Source organism: Gymnoscopelus braueri (genome assembly GCF_963280865.1).
Source record: "Gymnoscopelus braueri genome assembly, chromosome: 8".
Lineage (NCBI taxonomy): Eukaryota > Metazoa > Chordata > Actinopteri > Myctophiformes > Myctophidae > Gymnoscopelus > Gymnoscopelus braueri.
Genome location: NC_137609.1, coordinates 2,502,546 through 2,522,918, shown reverse-complemented (window position 1 = coordinate 2,522,918; position 20,373 = coordinate 2,502,546). Strand labels below are relative to the sequence as shown.

The 20,373-nt window shown below is 41.2% G+C and overlaps 2 protein-coding genes across 2 annotated transcripts in view; both read left to right on the top strand.

Annotated features, from left to right (window-relative positions):
* Nucleotides 1-20,373, top strand: part of LOC308090414 (V-set domain-containing T-cell activation inhibitor 1-like) — a 183,593-nt gene that overhangs the window by 157,432 nt on the left and 5,788 nt on the right. The window lies entirely within an intron of this gene.
* Nucleotides 9,599-12,756, top strand: LOC308090101 (zinc-binding protein A33-like; the record flags this gene model as incomplete). Its single annotated transcript, XM_080435128.1, has 3 exons — nucleotides 9,599-9,674; nucleotides 11,018-12,011; nucleotides 12,732-12,756. The coding sequence occupies exons 1-3, from the start codon at nucleotides 9,614-9,616 to the stop codon at nucleotides 12,754-12,756; spliced, it is 1,080 nt and encodes a 359-aa protein (XP_080291254.1). The 5' UTR covers nucleotides 9,599-9,613.

Here is a 20,373-nt window from a genome sequence, read left to right as displayed (position 1 = left end):
TCTGCTGCTCAACTAGTTCTGGTGCAGATAAGAGGTTTTGCGCTTCAACATTTTAGCACTAATTGGCACTGAACAAGATAGGAGGTTTTAGTCAAATGACTTTTTCTGACAAAATGAGGGGCGGGACTATCTTGCAGACAGACTGAGCATGTGCAGCATAGCCTATAGTCCTCATCCACAGTGAAATCCGAAAATCATGAAATTTGCACTTAGGAGGTTTTGCATTTTGGCCATCGATGTGTGTGTGTGTGTGTGTGTGTGTGTGTGTGTGTGTGTGTGTGTGTGTGTGTGTGTGTGTGTGTGTGTGTGTGTGTGTGTGTGTGTGTGTGTGTGTGTGTGTGTGTGTCCAGACGCGATGCACAGCCAAGTGAAATCAGACTTGATCAAACCACTCTGTATAGTTCTTGGGGAAAAAGCTGAAGTGACAGTCTCAAAGCATAGTGCATCTCATTAACCACAGATAGAATCAGAGCTATATTACAGTTTTAGCTCATGATTGAGAGGACCCTGTGTTGAATGTTACAATGCGCTGTCACTCAGTTAAAACTGGTTGAGTAGATACAGACCAACCTAATTCTTCTCATTGTTTCCCTAACTCAGCCAAGACCCCCGTACTCCCCCGTACTCCCCCGTACTCCCGGGTACTCTGTGTGCGGACACACGGCCTGATTTCCGGCTGAGCAGGGAGGCTTTGGCAGTACTGTTGGACCTTCTCGACCTGGAACGGCAACATGGATGGGGTTCCACATTTGAGGTCCTGGTGTTTCTCTTCTGGCTGGTTTTGCAAGGCTGGCTGGACATTACATTACATTACATTACAGTCATTTAGCAGACGCTTTTATCCAAAGCGACTTACAATAAGTGTATTCAACATAGGTAGGGAACGAAAACTACTAATCACCAGAAGTCTTTAGTGCATTTTCTGCAAAAACAAGCAACCAAGAGTATACCTAGCGCTAAGGTAAAAGTGCAATATATCAGCTACCTATTTCCTTAAACAGATGAGACAAAATAGCTAAATCAAATGAGCATGAGCTAAAACAAATAAGTGTATCGACTAAACAAGATCCAATAAACAATCTAATAATCCAATAAACAATACAGCAATAGAAAACAAGCGTTCGTACAACTAGTTAACAACAAGTAGGTCAGGCAGAGAGGAAGGGTAGTGTTTCCTGAAGAGGTGGATTTTCAGCCTGCGGCGAAATATGGGCAGTGACTCTGCTGTCCTAACATCAGTGGGAAGTTCATTCCACCACTGTGGGGCCAGAACAGAAAAGAGTCGTGACCGTGTGGATCGGCCAGAAGGACCCTTGAGTGACGAGGCAATCAGTCGCCCCGAGGTGGCAGACCGAAGTGGTCGGGCAGGGGTGTAGGCATCGACCATAGCCCGGAGGTAGGAAGGAGCTGTTCCTTTCACTGCCCTATAGGCTAGCACCAGGGTTTTGAACTGGATGCGAGCCGCTACGGGGAGCCAGTGTAGAGAGCGGAGAAGGATGGTTGTGTGGGAGAACTTGGGGCGGTTGAACACCAGACGAGCCGCAGCTTTCTGAACAAGCTCCAGAGGTCTGATGGCAGATGCCGGAGCACCAGCAAGGAGGGAGTTGCAGTAGTCCAGGCGGGAGATGACGAGAGCCTGGATGAGCACCTGGGCTGCCTTCTCCGTGAGGAAGGGGCGAATCCTCCTGATGTTGTAGAGCAGGAATCTGCAGGACCTCGTCACTGATGCGATGTTTGCCGAGAACGTCAGTTGATCGTCCAGGGTCACACCCAGATTCTTCGCAGTCCGAGTTGAGGTCACCACAGCATTATCAATGGTGATGGCCATGTCTCGGTGCGGACAGCCCTTCCCCGGGAGGAACATCAGCTCGGTCTTGTCCAGGTTGAGCTTCAGGTGGTTTGTCGACATCCACTCCGAGATGTCAGCCAGACAAGCAGCAATGCGTGCCTCCACCTGGGTATCAGAGGGGGGGAATGAGAGGAATAGCTGGGTGTCATCGGCATAGCAGTGGTAGGAAAAGCCATGGGAGTGGATGACAGCACCCAGAGATGTAGTGTAGAGAGAGAAAAGAAGAGGACCCAGAACCGAGCCTTGGGGAACCCCAGTTGTGAGCCTGTGTGGTTCTGACACAGACCCTCTCAGCATCACCTGGTAGGAGCGACCCGTCAGGTAGGATGCAAACAGGGAGAGTGCAGAGCCTGAGACACCCATCCCCTCGAGGGTGGAGAGGAGGATCTGATGGTTCACCATGTCGAACGCTGCAGACAGGTCCAGGAGTATCAGAACGGAGGAGAGAGAGTTCGCTCTAGCGGCATGGAGCGACTCCGTCACTGCCAGGAGGGCAGTCTCTGTCGAGTGACCCACTTTGAACCCAGACTGGTTGGAGTCCAGGAGGTTGTTCTGGTGGAGATAGGAGGACAGTTGTTTAAAGACAGCACGTTCGAGAGTTTTAGATAGGAAGGATAGAAGGGAAACCGGTCTGTAGTTCTTGATCTCAGAGGGGTCAAGTGTCGGTTTCTTCAGGAGGGGGGTGACTCTGGCAGTCTTGAAAGTAGAGGGAAAGTAGCCAGATGTCAGAGAGGTGTTAATAAGGTGGGTTAAGAAGGGAAGAAGTTCAGGTGCAATAGACTGCAACAGAGTGGATGGGACCGGGTCCAGAGAGCATGAGGTGGGGCGACTAGAGGTAACAAGGAGAAGGACCTCGTTAGGGGAGAGGGGAGAGAAGTGGGATAGAGAGGGGATGGGGGGGGGGAGAGGAGTAGATGAAGGTAAAGAGGGGGGGGGTGGCAGGCAGACGGGTGTGGGTAGTGCGCAGGGCGCCAGCCGGGGGAGGAGGGAAGGAGGATCGGATATCGTTCACCTTCTTGTCAAAGAAGTTGGCGAAATCGTCGGGGAGGAGGGACGAGGAGGGAGGAGGGGGTGGTGGTTGCAGGAGAGAGGAGAAAGTTTCAAAGAGTTTTTTAGGGTTGGAAGCAGAAGCCTGAATTTTAGTGCAGAAAAAAGCAGCTTTAGCAGCTGATAGAGAGGAGGAAAAAGTAGAAATGAGAGATTGGAAGGTGAGAAGGTCCTCCAGGAGGTTGCCATTTCTCCATTTGCGCTCAGCCGCTCTCAGGCTCCGTCTCTCAGTCCGCACTGAGTCCGACAACCAGGGGGCAGGTGGAGTTTGGCGTGCAGGCCTGGTGGTGAGGGGACAGAGATGGTCGAGAGAAGAGGATAGAGTAGAGAAAAGAAGATCTGTGGCGGTATCAGGGGATAGAAGAGCAAAGGATTCAGGGGCAGGGAGAGCAGAGAGAACAGAAGAGGAAAGAACAGTGGAGGAAAGTGAGCGAAGATTGTGACGTGAGGCAATCATGTGGGTAGGGAGGGGCTGTGAGGGGGGAGAGGAGAGAGAGAGAGAGTAGGACATGAAGTAGTGATCAGAGAGTTTCTTACCCTTTTCACTGGAAAGAGGAGTGACAGACAGGTTAGCAATAGAGCAGCCTCTGGTGAAGATCAGGTCCAGTTGGTTGCCCGCCTCATGGGTAGGAGGAGATGGGCAAATAACTAGGTCAAAGGCGGCGAGAAACGAAAGTAGTGGGTCTAGCTGCTTCTCAGTCGGGAGGTTGAAGTCACCCAGAAGGATGAATCCAGAGCCATCGACAGGGAAGTGGGAGACTAGATGGTCCAGCTCCTCCAGGAAGCCACCAGCAGGGCCCGGTGGGCGATAAACAACTGCAATGGTGAGCTTGACTGGATGAGAGACAGTGACCACATGAAATTCAAATGAGGTAGGAGAGAATTGTGACAGTGAAACAGGAGAGTATTTCCATTTTCTGCTGCCTTTGGAAGAGCAGCTGGAGCAATCAACGGCTGCCATGTCCGTATAACCCCACCGATCGGCCCTGATCATCAGTGCTACCAGAACAGGAAACTGTTCTCGTCCATCATCCTGCAGGCAGTCTGCAATCAGAGTGCTCCGCTACAGCCCACTGTACTTGAGGTCACTCTACCCTCCTCCAGGCCATTTCATCCTGGCAGATGGAGGGTACCCATGCCTCCAGCACCCCCTCCCCCTCATCACTCCCTACAGGAGGCCAATACCTGGTGTGGGAGCCCAGCGTTTCAACCTCCATCATTCCAGGGCACGTGGCATTATGGAGGTGCACCACACCTTTGTACCCTGTGTAAGTAATCACTGAACAGCCTAGTGACCCTATTCTGAGTATTATGGCTTAGTCCATCTTACTCCAATTGCTTCTGCCTCTGTTTGGATACAAGAGAAAACCACTATCTCAAACTGTGAATCTCTCTGAATGTGACTAATGGGGAAGACAAATGTAAAAGAATAATAAATATGAAGAAAGGAGGGTGTTTAAAATGTATTTTAAAAAAAACATGTTTAAGTGTTCATATTGTTTTAATGGGAAAGGAAAAAAATCTAATGTAAAATAATAATAATTGTGTAAAAAGGAGGGTGTCTAAAATGTATTACAATATGTTTAAGTGTTTATATAGTTTTACACAAATGTATTACAAATGTTGACATTGATAGTGTTTATATGAAATGTGTTTTTAATTAAAGTTTTACAGAATGCACTTTACTGTAATGTTTCCCTGCATTTGAAATACAATCAATTTGCACTGTTTGAATTGTGTTGGACTAATATGATCATCATGTAGCTGGAATAATTAACATGACTAAATTGTGTTACCAGAACATGATTAAAATATTTATAAATAAATGGAATGATGTTAAAATAACATGACTGAATCATGTTGGCAGAACGTGATTGAAACGTGTCTAAATCAATGGAATGATCAGTGGTGGAAAGTAACTAATTACGTTTACTTAAGTAACATTTTTAGGTATTTGTACTTTACTTGAGTATTTCCAATTTCCAATACTTTCACTTCTACTCCACTACATCTCGGAGGCAAATATTGTACTTTTACTCCACTACATTTGATAAAGTTAATCTTGTTGATCATAATTTGTCAAGTGTCAGAAACCTGCTTAAAATGTCATCTCTGATATAATATGCTTCTATTTCTCCTATTCTACTTCTGTGCAAGGCCGCTGAGCTGGCTCTGTTTGAGATAACACTCTCCTTAGAGTCCCAATAACTTTGTTTTGCTCTGATGGGTTCAGCCTGGTATGTTAACCATAACACTAGGAGGTTCATCTCGGACTGTTTTCAGAACAATACATCTCGGTGTTCTTCTCAACGATAACCATTCTTTTCAGTGCCACGCAGTGACCACTGACCAGTGACCGGTCAGAGCTGTCACACCATCATCATCTACCATCCTCATCTTCATCATCTTCATCTGACAACATCATCACTCTCCACCAATGGCAGGATTACACCTCCGATGGCTGGACGCTCGATGTGTTTTCCATGATGTCATATGTTTATGTTAACGGATGCTGTTAAAATCCAGTGCTTTCTCTGTTCAACGTGAGAGAGACACGACCGATGATGCCTGCAATACCTGTGATACTGTAACCTTCCCAAGTCTCTGTCTGGCTAAAGATATAATATAATCGTTATAACCAATGGCTGCCTGTATTAGAGTCTGCTTTCCTTTGTTGCCTTTATGAAAGTGTCTGGTACTTTGTGTGGGTGATAAGGAAAAACAGCTCTATCAACATTTATTTGAAAACTTTAGTTACTAGTTACTTCGCAGATAAATTATGATATAATGAAACACACATTAACGACTTTAACACTATTTTAGACTATTTGAAAATAGCTGATCTACAAGCTCACAAGCTTGTAGAACGGCTATTTTCAAATATTTAGTACTTTTACTTTTGGTACTTTAAGTACATTTTGATGCCAATACTTTTGTACTTTTACTCAAGTAAATGTTTAATTCTGGACTTTTACTTGTAACAGAGTATTTTTATATTGCAGTATTGGTACTTTTACTATTTACTTTTACTAAGTAAATAATTTCAGTACATTTTCCACCACTGGGAATGATGTTAAAATAACATGACTGAATCATGTTGCCAGAACGTGATTGAAACATGTATAAATAACTTTCTTCAATTACATTAGGTCAAATTAATATTGATGTGTTTAACCTAGCTCCAATATTGCGCGCTAGAAGTTGAAACATCTGAGAGTATTTCAGAGAACCTTTACTTTTTGGATACGATGTGCAGAAAGGGGTAAGAATCATGTAAAGTGGAAAATATTCCAAAATGTCCCGGTCAAACGCCACCGACAAACGTGGAACCTCATGTCGGAGCTACATAGCAGAGGGAGAGGTTCTAAATGGGGCTATGTTTAACCTAGACAACTGGATTGAGTGCTGCCAATGCAAACGATTAATGTGCAACCAATGTCCACTATTCAATCAATTACATCCAACGACTTATTTTTTTCAGTGTATTAACGGCGTAATATTAGGCCTAATAATAATAATAATAATAATAATAGATTATTTTATTTATAATGCACTTTACATTTGGGTAAAAAAAAACATCACATTAAAACATGTTACGTGCAACAACAAAAAAAAGCTTTGTTAAAAAGGTAGGTAGGTATATTTATTTCATCTTGTGCTTCAGAATGCATAGGACTAACCCATCAAAGTCACACAGTATAGGTTACGTCGGACATCAGACCGTTATGACAAAACCAGAACATAATTAATTGAATGAATATTATAACAATAAAGAGCGAGGAATCAACCACGATAATAGAATGGCCTTATGAACAAATATGCTAGAGCAGTGGTTTGATTGATTGACTGATTGAACATTTTATTAGGCATAAGAATGTAAAACAATCCTTTTCATGTCAAGGATCCCCAAAATGATATGTATTTGGCCGCGGACCCCCATCTCAAGATATTTTGTTCCAGTGACCTCCAGAAGCAAAGATTTTAGTGACAAATGTTATATGTATATATAATGTTAACAAAATATATATTCAAAGATTTGCACAAATTCAAAAATAGATCTACAAGCTCAAGCTATGAGCTTGTATATCTGCTATTTTTGAATAGCCAAAGTATAAAATATGGTTAAAGTGGTTAAAAGTATTGTGACGCTATATTAATTAACACATTTGGCTGGGGACCCCCTGGAACCCCCCCAAGGACCCCTGGCCCTGGGGGTCCCCGGACCCCACTTTGAGAACCAATGGGCTAAAGATGTAAGTGGGTCTGTTAATCTCATCAAGTTCGTTCCACAGACAACCGCAGGGGCAACGGGACATTTGGAAGAGTCAGGCCGAAAACAGGCTGCTTTAAACGGCTACATGAGTTTCACTGGCCGCCCTAGGACCCGACGTGACAGTTCACTGAATTATTATTTTTAAATAGTGTCACCACATATATGAAGTTTAAACAACTTAATGCTATCCTAAAATATCGTAAAAGTAAATTCCGTGCCACAAAAAAAGAAGATTGAGAGCTTTTTAGAAGTTATAAAACGCTCGGATGAAAAACAATAATGGCGGACGCTCGGCTTTTCCCGGTTTCACTCGACTCGACTCGGCCGAAGGGCTGCCCCATTTCACAGGCAGAGTGTGTGCCCTATGCGCCCTCCAGGGGGTAGTGCCCTACCCACCCTACATAGGGCTGCACTTTGAAGGCTGCAACCCCCGAATTGAGACACACCTGTTGTGTGCCTTGAATGAGAGCTGACTGTCCAGGACAACACCAAGGCACCACATTATCCAATTAATTCACATCAATTTTATTAAAGTGTCAAATCACAACCAGTTGTCTCAAGACACTTTACATGTAGAGCAGAGACCTGACAGTCCCACCAGAGCAAGCAATTTTGCGACAGTGGCAAACTGGCAATGAAAAACTCCCCCTTAACTGGAGGAAACGTCAGGCAGACCCTAGGCTCTAGGGTGGGTGCCTCTACCGTGTTGAGGGGAAGAGAGAGAGAGAGAGAGAGAGAGAGAGAGAGAGAGAGAGAGAGAGAGAGAGAGAGAGAGAGACATTGGTGTAAAGTGACTAAGTACATTTACTCAAGTACTGTACTTAAGTACAACTTTGAGGTAGGCTACTTTTACTTTACTGGATTTGCAATTGTCTGTACTTTTACTTCTACTCCACTACATCTCAGAGGTAAATATTGTAATTTTACTCCACTACAATTATTTGAAATCTTTAGTTACTAGTTATTTTGCAGATATACATTTTTACATTATAAAACATACATTAACCACTTTAGCCCTATTTTATACCTAGGCTATTTGAAAATAGCCGATCTACAAGCTCACAACGTGAGCTTGTAGATCTGGAGAGAGGATGACTGTAGGGCAGGGGTGATGCAACTTTGACGATGGAGAGGGCCACTATATTTCCTCACTCACTCCAGAGGGCCACATTGCATTTACTGTCAGGCAGAAACCTTTTATCTCAGAGTTTTTACTTTTTTCATAAATGAATGCCGTACTTTACCATTCTACTGTATGTCACACAAAAATAGCAAAAATAGCCAAAACGTGTCGCAGTGCGGCGCATTTTGAATTGGAATCCTGAAAAGTTACATTTTTATTTCATTTCAAATGCATTTAGTTATACTTATGTTAACTTAAATACAAATACATTGGACATAAAAAAAGACGAGCAGCCATGTCATAACTTCAATTCAATTCAATTAAATTTTATTAAAGTGTCAAATCACAACAAGTTGTCTCAAGACACTTTACATGCAGAGAAGAGACCCAACAGTCCCACCCTAAGCAGCACTTCAGTACTAGTGTCATTTTGACTCTGCAGGAGTGTGTGTGAAACACACAGAATTGTTGTTGTCAGGCAGAAGCCTTGTATCTCCTCCATATTTCAACTTTTTATGTTTTCTTTTTCGTAAATAGTGGCAAAAATAGCCGATCTACAAGCTCTGCAACGCTTGTAGACCTGCTATTTTTGTTTTTGTGTGTGTGTGAAAGTGTTGGTGGTGGCGTGTGGGTGTGTGTGTGGGTGCGTGCGTGCGTGCGTGCGTGCGTGCGTGCGTGCGTGCGTGCGTGCGTGCGTGCGTGCGACGTGCGTGCGTGCATGTATGAGTGTGAAAAGTATTACCAAGAACTTTTGTCTAAATAATAACTACATTGGATCCATTGGAACACAGGTTTGTTTTAATGTATTTATTTGTATTTTCTGTAAAGTAATGTACGAAGTGTCCACATGACAGAGATGATATTTGTTGCTCACAAAGCTGTGTCACTCGACCACAGTGGCTTCCTGTTTGTCTGTGTGGTTTCGATACGTAACGGTTCATCCTGTAACCCGGAACATCTACTGGTGTTAACACCGCCTTCACACATGCTGCTATAACGGTGTCATCATAAAGTATAACACCGCCTACAAGCTGTCTGGTGCATTTCCGTATCGATAGATAGATAGACACAGTCTGTTCTTCATTTCTTCTATATAGCGGCTAACTTCACCAGAAGTTGTCTTTGGACATGGCTGCTAAAACTCCTAAAAAGCTCATCTTACTTAGACGCTCTTAAGGATCTGGGCAGGTCTGAGCTGGAGGAATTCTGCAGCGTTTTGCTTGATCTCAGAGGAGATCCACGCATTTATAAATCTGACATCGAGGATAAGAGTAGAATAGAGATTACTGATCAATTAGTTACTTTCACTGAGGACGACGCCATGGAAGTAACACTGAAAATTATGAAAGAGATCGACTGCAACAATATTACCAAGGATCTGGGTACGTTTTTATCTTAATAGAGAACTTTGTGCAGACAGTGATGTTTGATTTGTTTGATTATTATTACAAAGAATAGAGACAGAGATTTTATATAATGTAGACCAGGGGTCTTCACTGTTTATCAGGTCAAGCACCCCTTAGCCTCGATATCCAGGCTTTTATTGTTTAGTTTTGTTAAGCACCCCTTAGCTGAGGGAGAGATGAAGCAGGGACCCCCACTACATATTGTATAAAAGATTAAACTTTTGCATTGGTTTCAGCACTGTCAAGCGTCTCTAGCGTGTTGGATTCATGTTAATGTGTATTTTCAGACATTTAACCACTTAAACTGGCAATACTTACAGTAGTATACTTGACCTTTCACTTTGAACTTGGTCTGCTCTTCTTTCCCTCTACACCAAACCTCTTGGCGTTGTGAGCTTGTAGATCTGATATATTTGACTAAAGTTCTCCTCAGAATAGGGATGCTAGGGTTCAAGTGGTTAATTTGTATTTGCCGCCCCCTTGTTGTAACTCTGCGAACTCCCTAGGGGTCCCGGACCCCAGTTGAATACCTCTGATATAGACACTATAGGACAGTGGTTCTCAAATCAGGTTCCGGGGACCCATGTAATTGTTTTCAAACAGCATCACAATCATTTTAACCACTTTATCCAGATTGTATACATTGGATATTCAAAAATAGCAGATCTACAAGCTCAAGCACATCACTTTGTGCGGCGCTGCGAGCTTGTACATCAGCTATTTTTGAAATTTTCGAGAACATTTAAATAAATCTTCTCTTCTGGGGGTCCCTGGCACAAAATATCATCAGATAGGGGTCTGCAGCCAAATACATAATTAATTTTGGGGTACTTGACATGAAAAGGTTTGAGAACCACTGATATAGGCACTATAGCAGGGGTCTTCAACCTTTTCAGGCCAGGGACCCCCAAACTGATGGGGAGATGGAGCAGGGACCCCCTACCTGGTAGGGTAGGGGGGGCTACCACATATATTGTATATTTATGTATACAATTGTGTTTTATATTGCCTGCTCCTATACGCACCTGCCCCAGTAGGTGTGCAAAATACAAATTCTCTACAAAATATGTATAAACATACCATGTTATTGTGCATTGTGCCTCCATGTACCTGTTTGCTATGGATTCATGTTATGTTTAAAGACAATTTGACATTTTTGGGGTGGGGATTTTTTTTTGTCCTGTGGGCTTGTAGATCTGCTATGTTCATGTTATTATTTTCTTTTTTTCTGTTATTGTAATTGTTGCAATTGTTGAAATTACTTCCAGGTACTATTCATATGTATGCTGTTCTTTATGATTGTATCTTCCTTCCAACAGAACAAGCAGTCAACCTGAAGAACCAACTGGAGTCTGACCTCAAGTCTCTCCAGGACACCAGGAACAAATACGAAGAGTTTCAACAGACATACAACACAGTGATTGAACACAACAAGAACAAGGTGGTGACCACAGAGAAGCAGATCAGAGCAGAGATTGAAAAGCTCCACCAGTTCCTGAGAGAGGAAGAGAAGACCAGACTGAAAGCTCTGAGGGAGGAAGAGAAGAAGAAGGCACAGACTGTCAACAGAGAGATGGAGAACATTAAGAGGAAGATCTTATCTCTCTCAGACAACATCTCTGCTGTAGAACAAGAGCTGCAGAAATCCATTCGTCACAGAGTCCAGTGTCCAGTGTCAGAACCACAACTGGTGTTAGGAGTGATGATAGACGTGTCCAAACACCTGGGAAACCTGACCTACAGAGTCTGGGAGAAGATGAAGGAGAAGGTCAAGTTCACTCCTGTGATTCTGGACCCAAACACAGCATACCCCCGTCTCTGTCTGTCTGAAGACCTGACCAGTGTGAGACTTACAGGCCCAAAGCAGCAGTTTCCTGACAACCCAGAGAGGTTCACAAGTCATGTCAGTGTTCTGGGTTCAGAGGGTTTCAGTTCAGGAAATCACAGCTGGGAGGTTGAGGTGGGAGACCATCCTGACTGGGCTATAGGTTTGGTTAAAGAGTCTTTTGACAGGAAGGGAGATATAACTGAAACACTAGAACATGAAGTATGGAGTTTATGTGTGGAGGATGGGAAGTACTGTTATGAGGATGGTGGTGAAACGATCCCAGTCCAGAGGAAACCTCAGAGGATCAGACTCCTGCTGGACTATGACGGAGGGGAGGTGTCCTTCTACGACCCTGAAAACATGACTCACATCTACACTCATAAACACACTTTCACTGACAAACTCTTCCCTTATTTCTATATTGGAGAATCTACCATTGATATCAAAGTCAGTCAAGTAGAGACATCTGTCTCTGTGATGTTAAGGTGACGGCAGTAAGGTGTGTGTGTGTGTGTGTGTGTGTGTGTGTGTGTGTGTGTGTGTGTGTGTGTGTGTGTGTGTGTGTGTGTGTGTGTGTGTGTGTGTGTGTGTGTGTGTGTGTGTGTGTGTGTGTGTGTGTGTGTGTGTGCGTGCAGAGAGGCAGGAGAGAACTATGGAAGCTAATATTGGACTTTATTATCTGCAAAGATTTTTTCTAACCTCGCAAATATTTTGCATTCGTCACTCGTATTTATATTGAACCTCGCAAATATTAGGCATTCGTCAGTCGTATATTTATTAACGTCGCAAATATTATGCATTCGTCTCTTGTATTCTGTACTGTGATCACACAAAAAAATCAGCATTGTAAATATAAAATCGAGCTCTGTAAAAAGTCAAGCTCTGTAGTTATTATTTGCACATTTGTCGCCTGCTTTTTACATGTTATGTTACATGTTTTTATGTGCGCAATAATGTCCAATTCCTCCCTCTCCAACTTTGTAATTTACACCTGGCAAATAATCTTTATGGCTAATAACTCGCAAATGAATTCACAAATGTTTTGACTGCTTCACTCGTGTTTTCTGGTATCTGCAAGTAAAAAAAATCGTGCTCTGTAACTACAGAGCTTGTTGTGTACACATGTGTGGATAACTTTTTACAAGTGACGCACAAATTACGCTTGTGGATCTCATTTCTACACATGTGTGACTCCTCCTTTTCAGCTTGTGGATTGCCTTCTACAAGTGACGCACAAATTACGCTTGTGGATCTGATTTCTACACATGTGTGACTTGTGTCATTTGTGACGTATTTTTGTCCAGTCTGAGGCTAGCTCACTTGCAAAAACAGTGTGTCGCGTGTAAACAGTGCGTTGTGTGTATCAGCCCCCCCACCCCTTCCCATGGGCTGCAGTTATTACACAATCCAGCAGGTGGCACCATTATGTATACAATAGGGCTTAAATGTTTAACTTATGGTTTTATAATATAATAATGTATATCTGCAAAGTAACTTGTAGGCCTAACTAAAGTTTTCAAATAATTTTAGTGGAGTGAAAGTACAATATTTGCCTCTGAGATGTAGTGGAGTAGAAGTAAAAGTACTGCAAACTGGAAATACTCCAGTAAAGTAAAAATACCTCAAAATTGTAATTGTAATTGTAAATTAAGTACAGTACTTGAGTATATATATATATATATATATATATATATATATATATATATATATATATATATATATATATACATGATTATAATATAACATTATGGCTACATCAATGTTAGACAGATGGACAGATATATCTATCTATAAAACCGCTCTAAAAGAGCACTTATAGGTGGCTGCAATTCGAAACTGGCCCCTGTATAAAAAAATCTCATTCTTTGTGCTTGTGCTCTAATTTGTGCCGTTGAAATTGCGCTACTTAATTATTTTGAATATACATTTAAAATAAATAAAACTCCTTGGTCTCTGTGCAGTACGCCGATTACCTCTAAGTATGTTCACCTGCTGTGCCCTAATTTCCCTGGTACAGTCAGTCAGTCAGTCAGTCAGTCAGTCAAATACAGTATAAGCGTATACAGGGTATCTTCACGTTTCTAAAGTGATAGTTTAAGGACTTTTAAGACCTTTTTAATACCTCTAAATCGAAAAAAGTAAAAAAAAACTTTACTATAAAAAATATTATAATATCTTCACATTTCTAAAGTGATAGTTTAAGGACTTTTAAGACCTTTTTAATACCTCTAAATCGAAAAAAGGAAAAAAAAACTATACTATAAAAAATATTATAATATTATAAAATAAAACTATACAAATTGTCAAATATGACCTAAGAAAGAGGCAAACATTGTGAAAATAGCCGATCTACAAGCTCACAAATGCGAGGTGTTTTGAGCTTGTAGATCTGCTATTTTTGCAATGTATTTATCTGTGGAGCCGAGTCAAACTAAATTTAACATCTCAACTCCTTTTTTTGGGGATTATTTTGGGGGGTCACGGCCTGAAAAGTTTGAGAACCCTTGTTATAGGCTATAGCTATCACAATAATATATCAACAATTAAAACTAGACAAGCTTACAGGAAATGTATAAATTGGTTAGGCTTTTTTTTAGCACAGTAACAAAATCTCTCCTCACAGTTAGAAATTAGCATGATGTCATGTCACATATCAACATGGTGAAACAGCAACCTGTGTTTATTAGCTGTAAATAAGCACTGTGACACCATGATAGATATTCAGATTTGTTCAGATTTTTATTGTAGGGATAGCCCTTTGGGGTGCAGCATCTCATTTTCGAGGGGGTCCCATAAAAACATTAACAACAGACAGATACACACATACAATACAAGTATACAGATACATTCAAACACAGATAGCTTGCTCACCCTCTTCCACCCACCCCACCAACCACCACATCATCAGCTGTTAAACAACAGAAGAGAAGGAAGGGCACAGTGCAACTACTATCAGTGTATATATCCCTACAGGTACAGTCAATTTAGAAGCATAAACAAGTTGTATCAAGGGAAGTCCTGAGGGGTCAGAAGGAGGAAATGGAGCTATGTAGTAGATTAGAATGACCTTCGTCCAACCTCTTTAAAGATGTGTGGGACATCAAAGTAAGGATATTGCTAGTGTCTAAGTGAATATGATGATGTATATTGAGCTAATACTGTTTCAAAGAAGGAAGCCGGGCAACTAAAGTAAATGCATTAACGTTTTTAAAAAGAGAAACCAATCTACAGTAATTGCCTTCTTGATTTAGGCTGCAACCAATTGAGTGAGGTGAACATGAGGCAGTGATGAGTTCCATATAGACCTCAAGACAAACCGGCACAAGTCATACAAAACATTAAGAGGCTTAAGATGAGGTTCTGTGGTGTTCTGCATACACAACATCAGCATAATCTATAATAGGAAGTAACACTTGAGAGATTATTATTTTCCTAACTTCAAATGAAAAGCAATTAATTGAACGGTAGAGTGAACTCAGGCAACCTAGCTATAGCTACTGTATACACTACATTATTTTGTGAAAAGAATAGACAGACAGACATACATAGATTGTCTGCTGTATATCTATGTCTGTCTGTCTGTCTGTCTGTCTGTTATTTTTTTTTTGCGGAATGTTGTGGAATATTGTGGAATACACCAACATTAAGGTGAGGAGAGATAAAACCTAACCCTCCTGCAGTGTTCGCTGCCGCTCGCGGGGATGGGGCGTATGGGAGGGTAATTCTCCTGGACACTATTGGTTGAACGTCTAGGTTGGAGTCTTGTTGTGATGCCAATTACCAATTCCTCCATGACCACTGCTGATTGGTCTTGGGTATTAGATGAGTCATCTAGCTTGGTGTCTCCCCCAATGACCCCATGTGACCTAGGCAAACATTCAGCAGAATAGAAGATCTATAAGTTCATAGATGGAAAAAGAAATGGACCACGTATAGACTCTGTTTTTCAGACCAAGGACCCCTTAGCTGAGAGAGAGATGAAGCAGGGACCCCCACTACATATTGTAGTAAAAATTCAATTGAGTTGCAGATTAAACTCATTCATTTCATAGATAGCTTTATAGACTTGTTTTACAGCACTCATCAGTGTTGTGGAAATTAATATTCTTTATCTGTTTACATATCTTTTCTATTCATATGTTTGAGTCATGCTAATGTGTATTTTCAGACATTAACCCTCAGTACTTTGTCTGCTCTTTTTTCCCCTCTACACCAAACCTATTAACCGAAAATAGCCGATCTACAAGCCCACGTGTCGCAGCGCTGTGTTGTTGGCTTGAAGATTGGCTATTTTCAACAGAGCAGATCTACATGCCCACAAGGGGTTGCAGCACGTGTTGTTGGCTTGTAGATCTGCTATTTTCTGCAAATGTTCCCCCCAGAATAGGGGGGGGGGTTTCTTTTAATCATCTGGGGACCCCCCAAAATAATGTGGGGATCCCCCTGGGTGTCCCGACCCCCAGTTTGAGAACCACTGACCTAGAGGATGTTAGCCTTATTAATCTGGTACTGATAATTGATTTGGTTTTCAACATTCTTAGTACAAAACAAAATATTTGTTGGTCTCTTTACTTACTGTATGTGCATTGTAGAAATTGCTTTTTCAATCTATGTTCCCATCATGTTAACCTTTCAGGTCAGAACACAGCTCATTAACTTGTATATTTGTAAAATGTATAGCAGTGAATTACAGATTTATATTTCAAGACACAATTATATGATAACATAAGGTGCACCTTTATTGACTCCCAGAGGGGAAAATTCAATATACAGTATTATAATACAACAACATTTCAGTATGAATAACCTACATGGTTATCAATTACTACATATTTGATAACCATGTCTTGCATTAGTTCTGTTATTAGTCGTCTTGTCTTTTCCCCAAAAAATAGTGGTAAGGTGATCTGACTGCAAATACAAATATAAGCCTATTAATTTATTCAAATACACTGGCGTGATAGCTTGGCTCATTTGTGGTGTATCCCCCCCCTGACAAATGCACCAATACAAGGCTATGGGTAACAGTCATGTATACTGTTCACTTGATTTAAGCTGTTACAATTCATGACCCGCTTTAATTACTTCAGTCTATATTAGTGACTAGTATTACAATATTATTGTCTTTTTTGTGTCCAATGTAGCTTGTAGATTGGCTATTTTTGCTACTTTTGTGTGACATAGAATGGCGAAGTACAGCATCAATTTACGAAAAAAGTTAAAATATGGAGATAAGAGGTGACTGCCCGACAGTATACGCAATGTGGCTCTCTGGAGTCAGTGTGGAAATATAATGGCCCTCTCCATCATCAAATTTGGATGGAGGTTCTGGCCAAGCCTGCCTTGGCAAAATTCATGTTTCACCAAAGTTGAACTCAAATGCAAGGCATGTGATGTGTATTATTTTCATCAGCTTCACACCTCGTGCATAGTAAAATCCTCCGTGTTAATTTAACCAAGAGTGTACAAATGTAACCAAATGCACCCGTTACAGGTACACTGGGTTACAATTAAACACACACTTATAGTTTAACACTGAGGATTTTACTATGTGATTGGTAGAATAATGTTTCTCATGTTGTTCCTGCAATCACACACTGTTCCTACAGCCATAAAACCATGTCAGTCATAATTATGTGGGGTTGGGGGTGCATTTAGGCTTGAGGAGAGGCAGGGACAACGTCACACAACGTCCTGCTCCAGAACATCTACTAGGTGGCTGGGATGAGTGTAGGCGCCTGGTAGGTGCTCTCTGGTGTGAGAGGAGAAACGAGATGTACATCTGTTCGTCAGAGGACAAGCAGCAGGCCCTGAATGCAAAAAGGATATGTACATATAACATATTAGATTTTCATCAGTCTATTTTGAACATCACACATAAAATCTGAATTATTTATTCTTCTATGTACACCGTCTTGCACACAGAAGTACATTTGACATGGTGAGGTTGGTGTACTGCAATAAGCAGACAAACGTGACGTTTTGCTCATAAAATGCCAATGTCATGAGAATGGATTTTTATTGCATTCATGTGTGAAAAGCTTGACTTACAAATATATTGATCCTAAATGGAAATTTTGCTCTGGAACCAAATGGACCAGTAAGCGTTAGAAATGAAATACAAGATGTGATATAATACAATACAACACAATACAATAACACAAGACATACCTGCTACTGGTGTCTGCAGGCTGGTATCCACGCTGTCCGGTGTCAGGACCCCCCCCCCCCCCCCACACACACACACACACACACACACACACACACACACACACACACACACACACACACACACACACACACACACACACACACAGGTGTTATTATTAAAATTAAAAAAATGGCAGATCTACAAGCTCATAACAAGCGCACAATTATATGTCTCATTTAATGCCCTAATGCAGGGGTCTTCAACGTTTTCCAGGCCAAGGACCCCTTAGCTGAGATGAAGCAGGGACCCCCACTACTTATTGTATAACATTGTGTGCAGATTAAACTTTTTCATAGATTTCATAGATAGCTTCATAGACTTGACAGCAATATCATCACTGTTGGATTCATGTTGATGTGTATTTTCAGACAGTTAACCACTTAAACCCTAAATAATTGTACGTAGCCTACTTGATCTGCTCCTTTTCCCTCTACATCAAACCTCTTTGCTAAAATAGCCGATCTACAAGCTCACAAAGTGAGCTGCTATTTTTGGCTAATGTTCCCCTCAGAAAAAGGAATTCTAGGGTTCTGGACTAGTTAATGTAAAAAAAAAAAATTCCTATCACACAAACATCCCCCCTGTAGTAACTCTGAGGACGCCCTAGGGGTCCCGGACCCCCTGTTGAAGACCCCATGTAATGGGTTACATAAAGGGGAGCTAAGTTGCTAAAGATGGCTAACAACAACAGTAAAATCGTTTTTACATCAAATGTAACCATATAAATCTTAATGAAATATAAAATAGTCTTTCTCAGGATCTAATGAGCATAATATAGTGATCGGTGATAATGTTAGTCATGCCCCACTCAGCCTATAAACCATGATGATGCTAATGCGCTAGCATCGTTAGCATGGTTCTTCCTTTAATTTCTACATAATAAATAAGCTAAATATTATTTAAAATATGAAATATAAAATCGGGTCTTATAGGGTCTAATTGGAGCATAATAGTGATCAGTGATTATGTTATTCATACCCCACTCAGCCTGTAAACCCCTGTTAATATGACGTTAGCATAGTCGTTAGCATGGTGGTCCTGCTACATAATAAACTAAGCTAAATGTATTTCAAATAATATAAAAATTAAATAATATATGATTTGATATATGACTTTCTTAGGTCTAATACTGTTCAGTGTTTAGTGATTATGCCCCAGTAATCATTATAGGCACTTTACCTGTATGCTCTGCTGCAGTGATGTCCTGCACTCACTGTTTTTGCAAGTGAGCTAGCCTCAGACTGGACAAAAATACGTCACAAATGACACGCGGCCACAAGCTGAAAAAGAGGAGTCACACATGTGTAGAAATCAGATCCACAAGCGTAATTTGTGCGTCACTTGTAGAAGGCAATCCACAAGCTGAAAAGGAGGAGTCACACATGTGTAGAAATGAGATCCACAAGCGTAATTTGTGCGTCACTTCTAAAAAGCTATCCACACATGTGTACACAACAAGCTCTGTAGTTACAGAGCACGATTTTTTTTACTTGCAGATACCAGAAAACACGAGTGAAGCAGTCAAAACATTTGTGAATTCATTTGCGAGTTATTAGCCATAAAGATTATTTGCCAGGTGTAAATTACAAAGTTGGAGAGGGAGGAATTGGACATTTTTGCGCACATAAAAACATGTAACATAACATGTAAAAAGCAGGCGACAAATGTGCAAATAATAACTACAGAGCTTGACTTTTTACAGAGCTCGATTTTATATTTACAATGCTGATTTTTTTGTGTGATCACAGTACAGAATACAAGAGACGAATGCATAATATTTGCGACGTTAATAAATATACGACTGACGAATGCCTAATATTTGCGAGGTTCAATATAAATACGAGTGACGAATGCAAAATATTTGCGAGGTTAGAAAAAATCTTTGCAGATAATAAAGTCCAATATTATCTTCCATAGAGAACGACAGACAGAGAGGAGAGACAGACAGGGAGGAGAGAGAGACAGACAGAGTGGAGAGACAGACAGGGAGGAGAGACAGACAGGGAGGAGAGACAGACAGGGAGGACAGACAGACAGACAGACAGACAGACAGACAGACAGACAGACAGACAGACAGGTGAGACAGACAGGGTTTATCACCCTGAAGAGCTTTATTTCTAAACAATGACCTTATCATTCATTATCCTGTTTATTACATTACTTAATAAAGACAGTAATACATTGACACAAAATGTAATGCAAGCATTTCATTGATTTTAAATGGATGTCGTTTCTCACAGTGGACTGTTTAGCTGTAAAAGGTGTTTGTATACATGGCTGCCATGTTGAATATGTCAGGCCAACACTGGAACAGGAGCACACACCTACAGTGAGGAGGTGCTGACCACAGGAGATATACACACGTTTATAAGAGAGAAGGTCCTACAGCTCGTAGCCACGATGCAAAACCTTTTATTTTATTTAGAGTTTTCTTCAGGGTTTGACAAAACTCACATTTATATGTTAGAAATCACTGGACCAGTCTACACTGTTATAGTACATAGATATGATAAGAACATTAGCAAATAGACGAGTATAATTATAATGAACTTTAATAATTCTGTAAAATACTATTATTGTATCATTTCTACAGAGACAGCGAGTTAATTTCCCCCCAAAATATCATTACGGTCAGG